The following is a 21487-nucleotide window of genomic DNA, read 5'->3' as shown; positions in this document are numbered from 1 at the left end:
TAATTTTAAAAAATAATATTATATTAAATAAAAATAATTTATAAAGCTTTATATAAAAGTATTATATACTTTTTTAACTATATTTTTTATTATATAAATAAAAATATATTTTATATAATACTTAAAGTTAATTATATAATAATTTTTTTTATTAATATTTTTAATACTATTAAAACTAATAATTTAAATTTAATAAGTAATTTTTTTATTAAAGCTTTTAATTAAAAAATTATAAAAAGCTTAAAAAATATACTTTTTAATATTAAAATTAATTAATATATTTAAAAATAATTTAATATATTTATTAATAACTTTAATAATATTATTATTTATTAATAAATTACTATTTTTAAATATATTTTTTATATTAATATTTTTAATATTACTATTAAGTTTTTTAAAACTATTATTTAAAAATATAAAAAATAAATTATACTTATTTTTAATATTATTAAGCTTATTAATAAAATATTATTTTAAACGTTTTTTTTAAATAATATAAATACTTATAAAAACCTTTTTATTAAAGTTAATAATTATATTATAAAAAACTTAAATATTAATATATAAAATAATAAAAATAAAAGTATACTTTTTATTATAAATATATTATAAATAATAATTATTATTATTAAAATAATTAAAATAATTATTATTACTTTTATTATTAATAAATAAATATATATAAATAAAATAAAGCTTATTATATTAAATTATAATTTTAAATTTAAACTTATTTTTAAAAAATAATTTATAAAGCACTTTATAATTATAAATAATAATAAATAAAATATAATTAAATACTTAAAATTTTAAACTAATATAATAAAAAGCTTTTAAAATATATTTTTTAAAAAAAGCTAAATTATTTATATTTAACTTTTTAATACTTTTTTTTTAAAGCTTTATAATATTTTTATATTTACTTTTAATAATAATATAAACTTTTTTATTAATTAAAAGTTTAATTATATTTAAATAAATATATTAATAATATTTTAATAAATAAATAATAATAAAAAGTATTTATAAATAAAAAAAAAGTAAAATATTTTAAAATTAATAAAAAACTTAAAAAATATATTATTTAATAATTTTTAATATATAATAAACTAATTATTTATAATTTTTATTAATATAATTTATAATAAAAAAAAATTAATAAAAAAGTTTTTTAATAAATATATAAATAATAGCTTAAAAAAACTATTTTATAAAAATATTAATTTAAAATATATTAATTACTTATAAAAATTATAATTTAAATAATTATATATAAAATTTTTATAAATAAAAATAAAAAAATATTATATACTATAAAATAAATAATAAAAAAAAAATATTATTAATATAATTAATAATTATAAATAAAAAAAATTAAAAATTAAAGTATATATTTTAAAAAATTATTTTTATATTTAAAGTAATAATTAATATATATTATTATTAAATTTATTAGTACTTTAAAATTATTATTATTAAATATTTTACTATAATTACTAAATACTTTTTTAAAAAAAAGTATTATACTTTATTAAACTAATATTTTTTTTATTAAAATTTTTTTTAATTAGCTATATTTATAATAATTAATTTTAAATTATTTTTAAATAAAAGTATAACAATTACAGCTAGTTCCTAGCTAATAAACTTAATAAGCAAGTTTATATTTAGGAAATATTTAAAATAATAATATTCTAAGTAATATATAATAATAGTAAATTAAAAGCTTTATAGCTATTTTAAGTAAATACTTAAATTAACTATTAAAAAGCTATTTTAAGCTAATACTATCTACTAGTAATAAGTATAATCTATATAATCTATCTTTTTAGCTAAAGCAATAAAAGTATTACTTTTAGTAGCTTACTTAAAGCATTACTTATTTAAAGCAGTAAAAGCGTTAAATTATTTAAATTATTTAAAGTAAAGTATTACTTTAGTTATTTTAATTATCCTTTTACTTTATTATATAACCTGCTTTTATTATATAGCAAATCCTTTTAAGCCTGCCCTATTAGCCTATAGGGTTTATTTATACCTTTAAGGGATTAATAATGCTCCCTTAATTCTATTCTTATTACATTTATAATATTATTCCCCTCTTCTATTATTTCTTTATTCCTAAAAAACCTAGATAAATTCTTTTCTTTCTTATTTCCTTTTATATATTTATTATATTTATTTTGCTAATAATTATATTATTGTATATAAAAAAACTATATTTTAAGAAATCAGATCAGTATAATCAACTATTTATATCTATTAAATTATTAAGCTTTAAAATTATACCTTATTTATTTTATTTTATAAAAGGGTAGTTTTATTAAATAATAAAGGGTATTTCCTATTATTCTACTTATATTAAGTAAAGTAAAAAGTATAATAGCTTTAAAATACTAATAAATACTTATAAGTTTTAGTTTTCCTTATTTTTCTATTTTCTTTTTTTCTAATTATTCCTTTAGTATCTTAGGTTATTATAAAAAAAAAAAGTTATATTCTTAGAAGCTTAAGGCCTAAAAAGCCTTATATAAGGCTTATTATTAGGTAAGTAAAGTAATAGCTTATCTAAATTATTTGCGTTATTAAAAGGAGTCTTTAATCTATTATAAGGCTAGTTTAGTAAATAAAAGTTTAGCTGCTTTAAATATATCTAAAAAAACTAATTATACTAAAGCTATTAACTAAGTTATAGTTAAAAAGTTTAAAGCTATTCTTAATATTTAATAAAATAGGGGTTTTAGTATTATAAATTAAGGTTTTATAATAAAGTTTGCTAATATAGATTTTTTTAGCTAATTATTTAATAGTATACCTAAAGTACTTTTTAGTAGTTTATTAAATTTTAATTAAGTTTTTATAAATTATCTTTATTATTATAATTTTCCTATTTAACTAAATATTCTATTATTTTCTTATATATTTAATAATTTAAGATATATTCTACTTTATATTTTAATTTATAGTTATTAAGCTTAATACTAATAGCTAATATTATATTAGCTAATATAAGTTTTAATATAGAAATATAAAAAATTAAGTAGATTTTTATTCCTTTTAATAGTATAAATTTATAATTTATTTTTAATATTCTTTTTTTAATTTTAAATAATTTAATCTTTTTAAAATTAAGTTTATTATTAAGTTACTTAGTTTTGATTTATTTTTTGTAAAATAGGTAAACTATATTTTCCCTTTTAAAGGTTAGTCTTTTTAACCTTTATTAATTTACTTATTTTACTATATATTTTTAAATAAATTCTAAGTTTGCTATAATTTTTTTATAAATATCTTTAATTTGTTTTATATAATTAATAGCCTATAGTGCTTTTATATTAGAAATTAGGTATTAATAAACGTTTAGATTAAATTCGTAATTAGTATAGAATAGCAAAATATTAATAGTATATATATCTGTACTGTTATATACAAATTATATTAATAATAGTAATAGTACTTAATTGTTTTGCTAGTAGTTAATATAATAGCGTATATATTATTTTAATATTTAATTAAGTTATTCTATTTACTTATTTGTTTATAAATATGCTATTATTAAAAGTTTGTACTTAGCTTTTAGTTATTTTATTAAAAAGGATTAGAAGTTTAATATAAATAGTTTATTTTAATTAAATATAATTTTATCTAGCAGCTTATATTAACTAATAATTATTTTAAAAAATATATAAGTAAGTTTTTCTACTATATTAACTTTCTTATAAGGTATAAAGTATATATACTTTATAAATCTATCTATTATAACTAGAATACTATTATAGCTAACTCTTATTATTAATTTTTTAAATAGGAAAAGCTTAATAATAAAGTTTAAGCTAATTAATTTTTATAATTTATTTAGCATTAATAGTAGTTATAATAGCCTATATAGCTTATATCTTATAGGCTTACTTTTATTATAAAGGTTATATTTATTAATAACTTAAACCACTTTTTATCTTATATTAAAAAAGTTTTAATATTATCTCAGCCTTAAGTATATAGCTTAAATGCTTTAATAGCTATATATTAATACTTTATAAAGTTTTTTAATAACTTTTTTCTAGAGAGCTGTTAAAAGGTAATATTTTCCCTTATAAAATAAGGTTTTATTTATATCTTATAGCTACTTTTTTTTATTACTCAGGATATCTTTATAGCTTTATTTTACTTAATTAAATTAGTTTATAATAAACTGCACTTAATAAGCTATTATAATTTATTGCTTTAGTAGGTTATTTTTTAATTAGTTTATAGTAAACCGCCCTTTTAAGTACCTTATACCTAAGCTTTTATTTAAGTTTTTATAAAGTATTATATAAGTTTTAAATAAAACCTTCTACTAATAGTCCAACTATCTATTAAAAGTATTTACTTTTTTATTTTTAAATTCCTTTTAATATATAATTTTAGTATTAAATTATAAAAGGTATTTTAATTATTAAATTTACTATTTATTAAATTCCTTAATAGTTATAAAGTATACTAAATTCTTATAATTTGTAAATACTTATATTTAGTATTTTATTTTAATTAAATAGTATTCCTATTCTTTAAATACTTTAATAATTGCTATTAATTCTTTATTATATATTAAGTAGTTTAATTTAAGTTTGTTAAGTTTTTGTAAAAAGAATGTAATAAGATAAAATTGTTTTTATTTATTATATTATTTTAATTCTCCTTTAATAGTAAAGTTTAAAGTATTAATACTTATATTATAAACTTTTTTAGGGTTTACTTTTATAAGTATAAGTTTTAAAAAAACTTATTTTTTAATTTTATTAAATATATTCTATTCTTCTTTTCCCTATTTAAAAAGTTAATTTTTCTTAATAAAGTTAATTAATAATATAAATAACTTTTTATAGTTTTTAATATATTATTAGTAAAAGTTAATATAACTTTAAAAGCTTTTAACTTTTTTAATATTAATTAAAATTAGCTAATCTTTAATTATTATAATTTTAAAAGCCTGTATTTTGATTTCTCTTAGTTAAATTATATATCTAAGGAAATTAACTTCTTATATATAAAAGTAACTTTTTTCTAATTTTATTAAAAGTTTAATATTTTAAAAAGTTTAAAGAACTTAGTATATATACTATTTATATTATTTAAGCATTTTTAAAAAAATTAAAATATTATCTAAATAAATTATTATAAAGTAATTAAGGTATTTCTATAAAATGTTATTAATTATTACCTAAAAAAAAGTAAATATATTAGTAAAGCTAAAAAGCATAACTAAGTATTTAAAGTAACTATACCTTATTCTAAAAGCAATCTTCTATTCTTCTCTATATTTTATTCTAATAAGGTTATAAGCACCTTTAAGATTTAATACTATAAATTATTATACTTTTTAAAATTTATTGTATAATTCCTTAATAAGCAAAAGGGAATACCAATTTTTAATTATAATTTTATTAAGCTATTAATAGTCCATATAAAAGTATAGCTTTTTATTTTTCTTAAGTATAAAAAGGATAAAATAGCTTATAGGTAATATAAATAATTAAATATATTCCTTTTTCAGGTTATTATTAAAGTATTCTTATAATACTTTAAACTATTCTTTATTAAAGTTATAAATTTTATAAAACTTAGGGTAACTTCCTTTTTTTAAGGGTATTTTATAATCCTACTAATTATATTTAAATAGTTTAGTATTAAGTATTATTTAAAATAATTTTAAATATTTCTAATACTTTTTTAAAATCTATTTTAAATTATTTATCTTTTTCTATTATTATATAAAATAGATAAACTTCTTAAATAATAGCTATACTATCTTATAATATATTAAATATTATTATCTTTATATTTATTATAAAATTCCTTTTAAAAATATAACTATAATCCTTAAAATTTTTAATAGGTAATATACTTATTTAAATATTGTTTAAATTTCCTATATTTACTACTATACTGCCTAAGCTAACTACTTTATCTTTTCTTTAATTTACAACAAACTAAAATACTATTATTATTTATTTAACTTATTTAAAAAGTTAACTATTCCTGCTTTAATAACTAAATCCTTCTTTTATTCCTAAAAAAGTTTACTATATAAATCTATATAAGCGCTAGTATCACAGCTATCCTTAAAAACTAAATTTATTTTCCTTATCTTTAACTTTCCTATCTATTAATTAGTTTTAATAAATCTAGCTAATAGTTTAATTAATTTAAAAATTACTTTTTTTAAACTATAAAATCCCTAATATAATTTTATATTTTACTATATTTATAATATTAAACTAAATAATTTTTTTATAATTATTAAAAATAACTAATAAATAATTAGTTTCTATATTAATAATTTTATTTTTATAAAATACTTTTTATTTATTAATAATATTAAGTATATAAAGTTCTATTTTTTATTACTATAATATCTTATATTAATTTATTATTACTAATAATATAAAGTTTCCTTATACTCTACTATTTAAAAGTACTATAAAGGGTTATTATTTAATTTATAATATAATTTTTATATACTTATATTCTTTAATATCTATTATATAAAAAAACCTTTTCATATTAATTAAAGCTAATTAAAGCTTATTTAAACTTAGCCTTAATTATTTTTTATTATTTAATCTTTTATTAAAATCTTTTTAATTTATTAAATAGCTCCTTATATAAGCCTTTTTATTACTCTTAGTGCTTATATTATAATAGTAAAGTTTTTTAGTATTATATCTTTTTTATTAAATAGTAAAACTATATCAGGTTAATAGTATTAATACTAGTCCTAAAGTTTTAATTTAAAGTATATTTAACAATTAATCTATAAATAATACCTTTATAATCCAGAATTTTATAAGCAATATAAAAAATAATCTATCTAAAATTTAAAAATTATATATCCTTAGCCTAAAAAATATTATTAAATACTCTAATATTATAGTTCCTTTTACTTATAAAGCCTTACTATTTTTATTATATTTAGCTATTTAAAAAAAAAATCTTCCTTAATCTTACTTATATAATATATCCTATACCTATTAAAAATATATAAAGCTTATAAAATTTCCTTATAGTTTAAATATTAATAGTATATTTAAAGGTTATTATTAAAAAAATGTGCTAATAATAGTATAGGAAATCCTTTATAAACCGCTAATATTATTATACTCTTATCCCATTTTAAAATCGCAATTTAAATAATATTAATATTAAATATTATAAAAGGTGCTTTACCTATTTACTTATAGGAATTTTAGTTTTTTAAATTTAAAAATACTATTTAGTTAGTGCTAACTATAATTATAAATAGCTTTTATTTTATTATTATAAAAATTTTTTAGCTTTTAAGTACTTTTAGGAATTATTTTAACACTTTTTTATTTAAAAAGTATATATTATAGTTATTATTATAATATACTATTTAGCTTATAAATATATAGTTTTCTATAGGTTCTTTAATAGCTAGGTTAGCTTATTATTACTTTAATATTAGTTTTTAGTTATCCTTTTTTTTATTTTAACAATCTTATATAAAATATCCTTTCTTACTATAATTATAATATTTAATATCCTTTCTAAGTTTCTTTTAAGCAATATTAAGTTCTATTAAGCCTAAATACTACCTACTAGCTATTATTTATAGCTAGTACTATTTTTTAAAGCTTAGCTTATTTTATTAGTAAAAAGGATATATTAAGTCCTACCTCTTCTTTTTAAATTTATACTTATAAATTTAATTATTAATTCAAATAGCTAATTTTATATATTAAATAAAATTATTTAATTAATTTAATTTAAATAATTTATTTTTTACTTTATCTTTTAACCTATTATAAAATATAAAAATTTTTATAATATTAATATAATTAACTTTAATATAAATTTAGTAAAACTTTATAGTATAAGTTATAATAAGTTCCTTCTAATATAATTTTATAAATTCCCTTTTTACTTATTATTCCTTATCTAAATCTTAAAAAAGTAACTTAAAGGCAAGTTTATAGTTTTTAAAATTGCTAAAAATATTCTAAATTTCTTATTTATATTATTTAAACTTATTTTTTTTAAAAAAATCTATAAAGTAAAGTTTAAATTATACTAAAGCCTATTTTTTAAAAAAAAGGCTATATATATAACTTATTTTCCATTAAACTAATTATTAAAGCTATAAAAGCGTTAATAAGCCCTAATTTAAGTAAAATAGGCTTATAACTATTCTAAAGAACTATTATAAAGGGTTAAGTTAGCAAGCTTAATAAATTTCTTAGGTTTAATTAAGGTATTAATAATATTAATAGCGCTTTAAAGTATTTTAACTTTAACCTTAAGTTTTTTTATTTTATTATTTTAGCTAGCTTATCCTTAAATATAAACATAAAGTTTTTTAATCTCCTTAACTATCTTAAAATATTAAGCTTATAAAAGTTTAAAATTATTATTATTTAGTTTTTACTAAAGGTTCTTTTAAATATAGCTAAAAAATATATTAAAATAAAAATAGTAATTATATAAGTTATTACTTAAAGTCTATATAAAATATTTAAATAAAAGCAGTCAAAATATAATAATTATAGTTAATTCTTAGCTAATAAACTTAATAAATAAGTTTATATTTAAAAAATATTTAAAATAATAATATTTTAAGTAATATATAATAATAATAAATTAAAAGCTTTATAGCTATTCTAAATAAATACTTAAATTAACTATTAAAAAGCTATTCTAAGCTAATACTATTTACTAATAATAAGTGTAATTTATATAGTTTATCTCTTTAACTGGAGTAATAAGAGCATTGCTTTTAATAGCTTACTTAAAGCATTGCTTACTTAAAATAGCAGGAATATTAGATTATTTAAATTATCTAAAGCAAAATATTGCTCTAGTTATTTTAATTATCCTTTTGCTTTATTATATAACTTGCTTTTATTATATAGCAAATCCTTTTAGGCCTGCCCTACTAGCCTATAAGGTTTATCTATACCTTTAAAAAACTAACAGTACTCCCCTAATTCTATTCCTGTCACGTTTATAACAAAAAGCTTAATAATATTTAAAGAATATATTATAAATTTAATATATATATAAGCTATTAAAAGCTATTATAAAAAAGTATATACCTGCTAAAGTACTTATAAATTACGCTTTAAAAGCTTGCCCTCCGCTAAAGCAAACTTAGCTAAAATAATAACGCTTTTATCTACACTCCACTATTCGCTACGTGATCTACAGTGCTTCACATCTTTTGCTTTCCTCCACCCAAACACTGTGCAACACGGCAACGCTCTCTGCCACCTGGGTAAGGCTGTAGTGCCAAAGATCCGAAGCTCAAGCTGGCTACATCGAGCCTGGGAAGCAATCCAAAGATGGCTCAACCACAAGAAGATTCCTTCACCAGATTCAAGCAGCTGCCAGTTGAGATCAGAGACATCATCTGGAGTGGAGCTTGGGCCAATCGCAAGCCCGAGATCTGCACTCACCTCAACGCCAGAAGCCCGACCAACGACCTTCCCGGCTTTCCTCCCACGCAGCTGACTGTCGACATCGATCTTGCACTCATGCATGCATGCAAAGAGTCACGAGCTTTCCTGACCTCCACGGCCGGAGGCGTCCGTTTTCGCTACTCTCTCGCCTCAAAGCACAACGTGCCCTGCCGAGCGTTCGACCCTGCGCTGGACACGCTCTACCTCGGTTGGCACAACTGGGACGAGGCAATGTGGAAGAATGAATATCTGGGATGGCATAGTCGGAATGACCCCAATACGCTGCCAACTCTTCCCGACAACGAATTCACCGAGACCTGGCAACAAGTCCAAAACATTACACTGCAGCCTGGCTTATTTGTTCCGGGCATGCGTTTTGCACCCCGGTTCACATGGATCTGTAATGGTCTCTTGGAAACCTTTCCAAAATTGGAAAGGATTTCAGTTGTGGTGAACCCATTCGTGCCTCTGGAGAGCTCTGTCATGGGCGAAATTTGTGTGGGCGTTCCAAACCGTCGTTGCAGACTTGTTGAAGTGTCTGGCGACACAACTTTCCCTGGAAAGCAGCCCTATCAACACTGGGCTGATGATATGCGCGAGGTACTGAAGGATACCCGCGAGCCCGACCATACAATACCGCTCCAAATCCAGAATTTTGAGGTCTACGTCGGACGACGAGGCCGCATGCAGTGGAAGAAGCACCCCTTGAACAGCATGGTGCCACACCGGTAGACCAGTAAAGGCATCAAAGTCGCCGAAGTCGCTAAGCTGACAGCCGGTGGATTTCAATGCGATCAGTGAATCTCACTTCAGAAACATGGGGGCCAGGGCGTGCTGAGCAATAATCTGGGAGGCTGCAAGCTCGGCGGCTCACCGCACGAAACGCATTGTGAAGGAAAGGGGATCAGAAAGAGATCAGGATACAAGGAAAGGTCAGGGGCTTTGAAAGCATCAAGCTCGTCGACGGGACAAAGCCACATGGTTCGCGCGAGGGGATGAAGGTCAACATCGTCTCTCTTCAGATAGTTCTCGGATACTGAGAGTCATGTTGCAAGACTACAAATTCATTGAATCAATGAGATCAATTGGGTGAGACCTAGCCGAGATACTGCAATGACAGTCACGACAAAGGAAATGAGGCATTCTCCTCCTTTCCAAGCAATCTCCAGCCTTAAGCAGCAACACCCACATGTTCATGCCCCTTTCCATCCATCAATCTTTTGTGGCTTTCAGAGCTGCCGTTGTATGCCTCTGCGATATACACAGGTTGTTGAGCATCCCCTTCCACAGTGTACTCGCTGTGGACCAAGACTTCGTTCCGAACGCCGATGCTACCAAGCTCATTCGACTCCACTGGATCGGACCAGTTCGACTTCTTCGACACACGACTCGAAGTCCCCTTGCCAGTGGACTTGGAACTGCTGCTGCCGTAGAGGGTGCTTGAGATACTCGCCCATCCTCTTGAGACAAACTTGGTCAGCGGACGTAAGGCGAGAACGGAACTGGCAAAAATTGACAGTCCATGCTCTGTTATTGCCCAGATCATAGCCAAGTACCACGTATAAACGCTGTTATTGTCTCGAGGATGGTAAATCTCGTAGTGAACTTGGAGTTTCATGATGGCGGCGACGGCGGCACTGCGAAAATCGTTTCCATTAGAACTGGACATTTCTCTGATAATTTAACTTCCAAAACGAATGGCGACATGAACCCAAACAAGCATCACGGCTCTCAAGAAGGTCAAGGAGCAGACTCACAGAAGCCCAACACCGAATAGGCAAACCACGCTCACTTTTAGAGCCCTAGATATTTGCACATTCCACAGAATGTAGATCGGTAGAAGTACGTGGAACACGTCGTAAATCACATAGGATGCCTCCTGGGAGTAGAAAGTGTTCTCGCACACTTTATCATTGATGATGTACGGGCTTTGTCTCATGCAGCCGAGCGAGAGCACGAGCGTAGTGACAATGGTCCAAATGCAGCATGTTATGATGTCGATGATGATAACGGTTCGGACCTTTGGACGGCTATCAAGGCGATAGAGCACCAGCGCGACGCTTATTTTGACGGTTCCAGATATCACAAAGCAGATAACATACTTCGCGAAGTCGAACTAGAAGTTGTTCTTAGTGTCGGGGATTGAGAGCCAGCGTCACTCGAGTGACTCACCTTCATGGCCTTTTCAACATGATACCAAGGTTGGTTGTCGGAGGCCATCATCCCGTAACGTACAGCTAGTATGCACATTGCTACAAACACAATCATGCCCACCTATATTCAATGCGCATTTAGCCCAGGACCTGAAGACAGACTGGGAAATGTGGATGAAAGTAGTCACTTCGATGACTTACGTAGGAGAAGACAAGAGCAATATCATCCCACCCAAATGCTCCCTTCGTAAGCCTTGTGCGCACAAGTAACCGGAGTCCGACGGTGATTGTGTTGAGCACGCTGAAGAAGATCAGAAGCCCAAGCAGCTGGTCATACAAAGCCATGATGAATTTGATGAACGCCCAATGGCGCGAGGTTCAGGCAAAAGAATTGCTGCTACACGGGTTGTGGGTGGCTCCCGAGTGCATATGTGGGCAAATTCAGACCACAAGGGCTGACAGAGCTTGGGGAAGTTCGAAAGCGATCGAGGAGTCAACCCATCGGAGCCTCGGTGTCCAGTAACTATATATCACCCGATGACCCAATAATACCCGACTTACATCACTTCTCCTTTCCTTAGCCCGGCTTTGTCAGGCCCAAGGATGGAACTCAAACAGACTCAAGGAGGATTTTGGACGGAACGGCGCGGACCACTTGACGGAGGACGACAGAAGCGTGGATCACCTCGGACTCTGGCCATTGCAGCAGTTTCCATTAATATTGCAGTGGGTCAGTGAAAACTCAAGATGCCTCTCAATGGTTATTTTGGTGTGGATGGTGTGGTAGCGTCAGCTTACTGCGTCTTGACGGGTGACAGGTGCCCACCAAGGGGATACGCCGGCCGCTTGGTATTTCACGGCATGTAAGCGTGGTTTGGGACTCGCACACCACCAATGCCTGGCAAATCACAGCCACACGATCCAAAGGTGTGAGCAAAAGGTGCGGAGAAAGGGAACATCGCATGCTGGCCCTCTGCTAGTGACCACTGATTGGGCGTTCCAGCCGGTTTCATCCACCAGGCGTGTCCAGTGACCTTACGCGTCTGCTGGAGCTTTTTTTCAGTTGTGTGGCCGACAGGATGCATTCAGCTTCTTGCTTTGGTAGTGGTGGCGGTTGAGGGGGGGATAATCATCTGGAGGGTCCGGCCCTATGGTGCGGGAATATCCGGTAGAACGGCCAGTTTATTGTCCTCAACACTCTAGAATAACTCATTCATCTGATTAGAAAATAGACAGGAAAATTTAGATTTGCCATTGCAGTATGAAATTAAAAAGCTACTCTATATGTGCACTTTCTATCCCCTGAAGCCGTACCTGGTTTAAAGTACAAGGGGAGTGAAATTGAGATGCAGCGGCGGCAAAGTGATAACAAAACAATCTAGCGCGTTGTTTTCGAAGGAATACCCATTTTCCCCAGGGGAAAACGAGATGTCAAAATTCTGGACAAGGATTGACAGTGCAATGCGCAAGCTCATGTACGCAAAGTTCTTACCGGGGCAGGAATACGCCCCTGAGAAACGAAGTCAGCAGCTTGCGGAGAATAGGGGGATTACTCATTGGAAATGGTCATACCGGCCAAGAAAGGGAGATACGGTGCCTTGTCCGTCCCCATCTCTGATCGTCTGTCCCCCCACCGCTCTGGTATGAACTCATTGGCCCGCGACCAGTAACGCGGATCCCTCTGAATGCTGTACACAGACACTAGTACGTTTGTATTCCCAGGTATGTGAACTTCGTCGATCTGGAGCCCTGTCGCTTGGGTCTCACGAGACCCGGCAACAAGGACTGCGGGCCTCAAGCGGAGTGTCTCGGCGATAATGTCGTCCAGGTATGTGACAAGTTGCACTTTCTCGTAGTCCCATTGCCGAGCCCCCCCAGAGTGAGCCCGTTGAAGCTTTTCACGCAACTTTTTCTGTGTCGCCACATTCTTACAGAGGTAGAACAGAGCATTAGCTAATGTGCTTGAGGTAGTATCGCTATGCAGGAGCCTACGTTAGCACCGTAGCTGTACCGATATCTTGAGCGAACACAAACCTGCCAGCCAATAGAACTAGTCTTGAGTCGTAATCGAGGGCTTCTTTTGTTGGAGCTGCAGAGGCGTCCTTTTCGAACACCGCCTTCAGAAGCCAGGATACGATGTCGTTCGGATATTCTTCATTGTCCCACGACTTTGGAGTGAACCGCACGTCAGTAACGAAGTAGCGTGCCACAGGAGTCAAAGCCACAAATTGGTAACTGACCTTCTGTTTAGCCCGGATTTCGTTCGCACAAAAGCTGAAAATCTCGGTGTATATGCTTGAAGCGCTAGGTATGCATGTCAAAATATTCATCAACCAGGGCAATGGGCTCAAGACTCCGAAGACTCTAATATGCTCATGAATTGGCTTGATGGCGGAATGTTCGATACCAGTGACAAGATTCGCAAAATCTTTCCCGAACGCAACTTCGCCAACAACATCAAAGCTGTAGAACATAGCCCACTTAGTGATATCGATGGGTTGTCCGGCACGGTCTTGAATTCGCTCTTTCAAGAGATCGGACTTCGCTTTGATGCGTGGTTGATATTCGGCAAGAGCTGGCTGTTATTAGCATAATATTCCCATAGCCTGCTCTCGAAGTAATGTACCTTTGATGGAAAAGCCTCGGTCCCAGGCTCTTCGCCGATTTCGATGTTTTAAAGCATCTCGTACCATGTGAAGGGAGCACTTGTCTGGGTCATTGCCCGACTGACCAAACCATGTTGATTTTAGCAATTTTGATGCTGGGCCGTATATTGCAGAAACAGCCGTGGCACGGAACACAGTGATCTCCCTTGGCCCTGCTGCCAAGTTAGCATCATGTACACAGCAGTCTTGTGAAACTTCCGGTGGGAGGGGTGTGTGGAGCGACGATCTTTTCTCACCTGTACGCACGAAATCGCCATACTTCGCCTGCATTTTCTCTAGCTCCTTGTAATATTGGGCGTTCTTGCTGGAGATATAGGCAGTCCAGAAGCGGCTGAGCTTTGCGCCAAACGGCCCAGGAAATCTCCTGCACCTGTGTAACAGCAAGCGATAGATCCCGATACTAAAGAGGCAGCTAGAATTGAATATAACTTCAATGATCACAGTCTTCACAATTGCCTGATACCATGCAACCTGACCAAAGATCGAGAACGCCGTCGACACTGCTATAGACATTACCAGCAATGCTGCGAGGAAGTGGAACATGAACTTCTCGAATTCGACAAACTGGATAGACACGTGGAACAAAACTCCGAGTAACGCAGAGCCGGCGAAGACATGGTAAGAATCGGCCTGGGCCACTTCATACAAGCTGTGTACCATATTCTAATATTGAACGACGGTGATGATTAGTCGAGATAGTGCCACATCTGTTGGCCTGAGGATACAAAGACACATTAAAAGGATGGGGGCAGAAAAAGGTCGTATTTAAAGTCATACGTTGGACTGTATTCATGCAGTCAGCTTGCTACCCCTCCTGATAGCGGTGGGTCAAGGGATACCACGGTTGGATGAAATGATAGGTCCGATTTCTCGGTTCAAATACTATTCGTGGTTGGCAGCAGGAAGCAGTCTCGTGATTATATTACAATTGCCAATTTGGAAGCTAGGTAGAGCCATATGTAGGCCTGTCTTTGCTGGACCCCTTGCATAAGTCAAGGATGATACAATTGTTCTGGCTTTGGAGCTCAAATTCTAGAGACAGTGGTTTCACAGAAAGGAGTATTGGCGAGCGTATGACAAGCCCTAAATGCATGCTGCGCATTGCTTATCGTTATGCGATAGTTTCCAACCTTGGTACGTGTAATGCAAGCCATGATGACATGGGTGGGACAACTCAAAAGTCCGAGCGAGTAATAATACTGCGACTGTGAGAAACTTTGGTTCCTGTATCTGTAGCCCAGCTAGTGATAAAGCCAAGCATCCACAGCCTTAATGAACCTTTTTCTCCGGCTGCAAGATGCTTCCACTGAACCGCATGCACATCTAATGTGGTCGGAAGCTGTAGGGATCAAATTGGTTCTTGCATGGAATTGACTGAGGCATCAACCATACTCGCCAAATAAGCCTCTTGTCCAGGAACTTTTTACTTTGTTGCGAAGTCACATGAGGCGCGTCGATAAAGCAAGCCCTAAAGCCAGAGTCTCAATACCACGTCACCCCTTTCCCTCGCTAGCGAGCTAGTTGCTTTCAAGCAGATGGGCGACGTAGAGATGGCAGTCTGCTGTGAAGTTGACATCGAAAACATTGTGAAAATGTGCCACTCAAGGGGTACAGTAGGCCTTGCTGACTGCCAACTTATTTTCTGAATTAGCGACGTGATCGCAGAGATTTAGACACAGGCCATGATGGCAAGACCTGCCGAAAACATCGTCGATTACCGCGATGATTATTTGACTCTAAACAACACAGATAGTATACGAGTGAAGAGTTGTAAGTCATGCAGTTTTGTCACCACAACGGTATAATGCCCTCGACAGAAAATTATGCATCCGATGGTAGAGTCACCTGGCCGCGGAGCTATGAGAGAAATTCGTGACCGCTCAGAGGATAAGAACTTGCGTCGGCGAAAAAGTTCGAGACCGGCTTGATTTTCGATGAGGGGGAATCGAGAGAAGAAAAAAAATCCTTTACTGTTACTCTGAAGCAGAAACCAATAGAAATATCGATTTTACAACCATACACCCATTTGAGAATCAGTCCAAGGCAGACGCTAGAAATCATGTACTCAATAACACACAGCTTGACTATATCTGCGAACCGTGTCAAAGTGGCATGAACTGTGGTGAATGTAATTGGAAAGCAATACAGTGAACAAAAGGGCGTATGGATCGTATCCCTTGGCCATGTTAGTCTACAAATAGAGGTGCAATACATCAATGTGCGGAAGCATACCCAGACTGATGATGGTGTTGATGGGGCTCTCCTGAAGTCTTCGACGATCTGACGGCTCGTTTCCCAGCGCACTAGTCTTCTGCTGCACGACCGCATTAAAATCTTACGTAACTTGCTGGGAACAAGGCAGAATCAAATGATTGTGTGTCACCATGCGTTGACATATGCCTGAAAGCTGTCCGGGCGATGTGTGCATTTCCAATCCAGAGAGTAAAAGGTGGAGAGGTCGGACAGCTTTGCTGACGTTGCGAGGGGTAGGGTTGAAGTGGAGAGGGCCAAGTGCTTGGGTGCACAGCAGTTGGATGAGGAAGGGCGCGTTGTGTCTCTCGGATAAGCGCAGGGCCGAACAGCCGCATGCATGCAGTCAGTCCTACGCCCACTACAAATGATAGTAATCAAGTTACACTAACAGCGAGCCTTAGATACGATAAGTTGTTGATCTCAAAAACTTTTTACAAACTTCCCTCTCGATAGAGTACCCAGTCTACCGATGGAAGATTCTAAATGGCGCTTGCCGAGAGGCTCCGAGAACGGCGGCGGCTGTACCGCAACACCAAGGCGCTTATCGCGACTACGAGTCAAGATGAACGTCACACATACCCCTTACTCTCCCTTGCCATCGCGGCCTTGCCAAAACCTTTGCAAAATAAAGATATAGCTATCGTCTATTGGATCAAGAGAGTCCCACATAGTACGCCGCCGAAGATATATGCTTGGAAAACTTAGCAGCACGGGGTCTGTTGTAAATTAAGTCATCCTTCAACCATAAACTCATCTTCCCCCCTGACAAAGAGTCGCCCCTCTCTACTTTTTGGTCCAACACATAGTCTTCCACACCTGTCCTCGATTCTTTCATACACGAAAATATGGGCTCAACAACCGCAACAGCCCCTATTCGTCTCGCAATCTTGGAGGCAGACACGCCCGTCCCAAACGCCAACGCCAAGTATCACGGCTACAGGGGCGTCTTCACCGATCTCTTCCGGCGCGCCCTCGCCCCAGAACCGCTGGAGGCCCACCTCGCCATCAAGGGCTACGACGTGGTCAATGAGCCGGATACGTACCCGGACCTGGAGTCCGTGGACGCCGTCCTCATCAGCGGGTCCAAGCACTCGGCGTACCTGGACGACGAGTGGATCGTGAAGCTGGTCGCGTTCACGCGCAAGGCCCTGGCTACCAACGGAAGGGTCAAGGTGGTGGGCATCTGCTTCGGCCACCAGATCGTCGGCCGGGCGCTGGGCGTCAAGGTGGACCGCAACGAGAAGGGGTGGGAGGTCAGTGTGACGGAAATCAAGCTGAGTGAGACGGGGAGGGCAGTGTTTGGGTCTGACACGCTGGTAAGCCAATCACCGGGAATCTGCTCCTCGACGTGGGCCTATTCTTGTCCACTGACACTGTTACAGAAAATTCACCAAATGCACCGTGACATCGTCTTCTCAAATCCCGAAGGCGCGCAGAACCTGGGGGAGAACAACGTCTGTGCGACGCAGGGCTTCCTCCTCCCAGGTAAGGCAATCACGGTGCAAGGGCACCCAGAGTTCACGGACGACATCATAAGCGAGATCCTTGAGCTCAGGCACGACACAAAGGTCTTCACTGACGAGGTGTACACCTCGGGCGTGGCGAGGGCGAAGAACGATCACGACGGTGTGAAGATAGCGCAAGCATTTTTGCGATTTATACAGGGCCAAGAGACCATCTCAGCCTAAGAAATTCAAATAGTATTTGCAGTGCGAGATCTCGATTTTGCTAAATAATAAGCGTGTAGCGTTCGTGGGTGGCACAACACTCTTCAACCGGTCTGCGTACTCCTCCGTTGGCTATGCATCTCACGCCCTAGCCACTCCTTGACCGCATCCTTGCCATCTTGACTATCAGCCTCCTCGTCACCATACAACTCGATGTCCCACCAGTTTCTGGACACTGACGCCAGGAAAGACGTGCCGCTTGGACTTACCCTGCTGGTACGTTCCCTCTCTCGCTCCTCCTCCTCCCTTCTCAGCCTCGCCCTCGAGCTATCATGAAACATCTCCTCTCTCGTCCTGCCAATGTCATTCCGCGATTCAAATCTTAGACCATTGATGAATTGCATGCCTAAGTTTTCCCAGAATCCTCCATTCATGTGCCTCCAAGGCTTCTCCCGAACGCAGAACACGATCGCATCTGCCAGGCCCTGAACACACATCGAGACAAGACTGGCTACCAAGATCCAATACCGGCTGCGATTATGATCTTTGTCATATCCAATGACGTCGATAATGAAAGGAAAAACCCACACGCAGGCATAGACTGCTGGGTAGACGAACAAGAGGCGAAGCTGACGGCGTATTCTGTCGCGGTCTCTGGAGATACCGTCAGATTCAAGCGTCTCATAGTCCAGCAAAGTGGAGGGGCTTGGCGTTGGATTAAAACGGCCTTCATAGCTGGGCCCCTGCTGGAGTATTGTATAGATGTGCATCTGCGATCCGTCAAATTGATGTCTCCGGCCGATGTTCAACCTGTTGCCTGTTTTGTCGACTCGTTCCATGGAAGTCGATATTGGGCGGCGATAGAAGGCGGATGACTTGCGACCTTCCGAAAGGAATGGCCGTGAGGGCCAAGTCTGAACTGTTCCTCCACGTTTGAGTGTAGATAACGAGGGCCTTGGTGGCTGTAACGTGTAATTCGTCTCGGTGGCCTCCAGTGTTGGGTCCACGGGGCCTGTCTTGGGAGACACCAACCCTGAACTGGGAGAATGCGGTCCCCTGTCAGGTTCCCAGTCCAAGCCTTGCCAGTGCCAGCCCCTTGACCTGACTGAGCTTATGCTGAGTCGATCCAGTCTTAATCGCAGTGATTCTCGGAATCCAATGCTCTCGTCAGCCTGACTGACGGAATAGGATTCGTACAGGTTTCCACCCATGGGAATCCTGAATGATATGCGTCTGGATTCGAGGGGTGAAGGGATCAATCCATGACAAATAAGCGGCGGGGTATCTGGAATCTGTCTTTCTCGATGTCTTGCGAGAAATGACGTATGTCGTGCGCTGAAACGTCTGATCTTAATACGGATATATAAGTATGAGGCGGAATACATGATAATTATCAAGGCCACGTTGACGTATCGTGGGATCCAGGAAAGTGACAGACGGTACCACCAAGGCGTGGCAGGCAAATAGCAATACTGGCCCGTGTCAACATAGGCCGGGAACCCCTTGCAGAACGCTAAGGAAGCCATCAGTGTAGGAAACAGAATGTAGAACGCAAAAGCTGAGTATCTATAAGGGTAAATTCCGTCGCCTGCCCTGTTCGACCGAAATATGTAGACGGTCCAATGAAGCGCAATCAGGAATACGGCAGCATCTGAGGCTTCAACTCCCATGGAGAAAAAGAACCCACTGACTTGGCAAAAGGTCGAGGAAGAATCCAGTGGCATGAGACGATTGAAAGTGATAGAGGAGTAGGTAACGAAGCACAAGGACTTGGTGAAGTCACTGGCGATCAGTAAGAGTATGAGACTTGGTCTTTAGTTAGCCAACATCGAGGCTACGGATCAAGGACACCAAGTCGCAGAACCATTGTGATAGGGACCGACTTACTCGTGACGAAAACTGCGTCGCATGCGGACGAGCCAGTAAATCGATAATAGTCCGGCCAAGAGACTGATGGAAGAGAGTCCTAGGGACATCATCTTCAATTCCCGGGTCAAAGTCAAATCGAGTCCGAACTCCATCGTGGACTCATCCTCGGGCGTGTCTGGTCTCGGTCCTCGTGACCGAGGCGCCAACCAGTCAGGCAGATCTGAGGCCATTCTCGCATACGCCGGCCCAGAAGCGATGAAAACGTATCAAACAAGATCTCAGCTACAATGCCTAGGGAAATTTGGACCGACCTCGGCGCGGGCATATTCATGATAGAACGAAACCTCTCGCAGAGTGGGCAGCAGCGATGAGCTCGGGAGTGTCTGTCGACGGTCGGATGCTCCTGCTACTTGGCTACAGATCTGCTTGTTTGTATTGGACGCAATCGACAGGGGCCCGGAATCTTTAGCATGGAAGTGATGAGCCGCATGTCATTCAAGTTATTCCAATTTGACTTGACGGGCAGTTACGTGACACATGCCACTGAGTTAATATAAGGGGCTTTGAACCCAAATCATGTGAATTTGCGAAAAGCAAAGAAGCGGGAACACGATTGATAAAGCGCGTATTTCCACGAAAAGTGGTCCGTTCAGTGAGCCGAGCCTCCTCACGGCCGGAACAAATGTAATGATGAGCAAGGAAGCGCGCCACGGGGAGGCTCGTACTCCGTGGGGAACAGCATGGTGATAAGTCCAGAAAGTAGCTTGATGTAGGGAGTCTGGTAACCTCGATGAGGCTTGTTGCTTCTGCCGAGAGATTGCACTGGTTACTCGGCCACCCTTGCTTGAGCTGTACGAGCTGGGCGTCGCAGAGTGTAGCTGAGAGGAAAGAAGCAAGTGGCCGCCACGACAAATTGAGCTTCGACCACGCCTACATCTTTGGCTCCGGCCCGCACGAAACGAGGACGCCATGGCAATTAAACTAGCAATGAGGATTGTCACGGGGCCAGCAGAGGGTGGTTTGATGGTTGCAGATATAAAAAAAAGCTCGGATGGCACAGTCATGAGCAGAGTAACGCATCAAGTTGTCCAGACAAGACCTTGGGGGCTTCGTGTTAGGTTCTCAGGTCTCGTAGCTAAGAACCTAAATTCAATGACCTCGAGGTTTCAAGGCCGCGGTAGATCGTGTTTTCGACAGCGCTACGCTAGTAGTATCTTTTAACGCGGGCAGGCCGTGTGGTGCATATCGGCGTCGTCGAGGCTGGCGTGGCGCCACTGGGACAACTCCAGCTGAGAGCATGGTGTGCAAGTCTTTTCCATTTCCTAACCCCTCTAACTGTCTATCGTGTCCTAGAAGGACTCCGCGAACGCCGTTTCCAATGCAAGATCTGATGAATGCACATTACAGTGAACCTGGCG

General features: G+C 35.0%; 6 protein-coding genes across 6 annotated transcripts; 3 read left to right on the top strand and 3 right to left on the bottom strand.

The window, feature by feature from the left end:
* Positions 1-9344: 9344 nt before the first annotated feature.
* On the top strand, positions 9345-10193 carry J7T55_004967 (uncharacterized protein; the record flags this gene model as incomplete). The annotated part of the gene is made up of 1 exon (XM_053130713.1): positions 9345-10193. The coding sequence occupies one exon, from the start codon at positions 9345-9347 to the stop codon at positions 10191-10193; it is 849 nt and encodes a 282-aa protein (XP_052991393.1).
* Positions 10194-10270: 77 nt separating this feature from the next.
* Positions 10271-11959, bottom strand: J7T55_004966 (uncharacterized protein; the record flags this gene model as incomplete). The annotated part of the gene is made up of 5 exons (XM_053130712.1): positions 10271-10489; positions 10651-11098; positions 11219-11577; positions 11634-11735; positions 11816-11959. 5 exons carry the CDS (start codon positions 11957-11959, stop codon positions 10271-10273), a joined length of 1272 nt encoding a protein of 423 aa, XP_052991392.1.
* Positions 11960-12217: 258 nt separating this feature from the next.
* On the top strand, positions 12218-12647 carry J7T55_004965 (uncharacterized protein; the record flags this gene model as incomplete). Its single annotated transcript, XM_053130711.1, has 3 exons — positions 12218-12344; positions 12433-12477; positions 12595-12647. The coding sequence occupies 3 exons, from the start codon at positions 12218-12220 to the stop codon at positions 12645-12647; spliced, it is 225 nt and encodes a 74-aa protein (XP_052991391.1).
* A 286-nt stretch (positions 12648-12933) lies between these two features.
* J7T55_004964 (uncharacterized protein) lies at positions 12934-14940 on the bottom strand (the record flags this gene model as incomplete). The annotated part of the gene is made up of 6 exons (XM_053130709.1): positions 12934-13124; positions 13187-13590; positions 13649-14193; positions 14305-14432; positions 14517-14644; positions 14744-14940. 6 exons carry the CDS (start codon positions 14938-14940, stop codon positions 12934-12936), a joined length of 1593 nt encoding a protein of 530 aa, XP_052991390.1.
* Positions 14941-17378: 2438 nt separating this feature from the next.
* On the top strand, positions 17379-18221 carry J7T55_004963 (uncharacterized protein; the record flags this gene model as incomplete). Its single annotated transcript, XM_053130708.1, has 2 exons — positions 17379-17849; positions 17916-18221. 2 exons carry the CDS (start codon positions 17379-17381, stop codon positions 18219-18221), a joined length of 777 nt encoding a protein of 258 aa, XP_052991389.1.
* An 83-nt stretch (positions 18222-18304) lies between these two features.
* Positions 18305-20299, bottom strand: J7T55_004962 (uncharacterized protein; the record flags this gene model as incomplete). Its single annotated transcript, XM_053130707.1, has 3 exons — positions 18305-19433; positions 19584-19982; positions 20088-20299. The coding sequence occupies 3 exons, from the start codon at positions 20297-20299 to the stop codon at positions 18305-18307; spliced, it is 1740 nt and encodes a 579-aa protein (XP_052991388.1).
* Between the last annotated feature and the right edge of the window lie 1188 nt (positions 20300-21487).

This window comes from Diaporthe amygdali (genome assembly GCF_026229845.1).
Source record: "Diaporthe amygdali strain CAA958 chromosome Unknown NODE_23_length_778278_cov_65_433824, whole genome shotgun sequence".
Taxonomy (NCBI): Eukaryota; Fungi; Ascomycota; class Sordariomycetes; order Diaporthales; family Diaporthaceae; genus Diaporthe; species Diaporthe amygdali.
The sequence above is the reverse complement of the archived record's forward strand: the minus strand, read 5'-3'. Positions and strand labels throughout refer to the sequence as shown.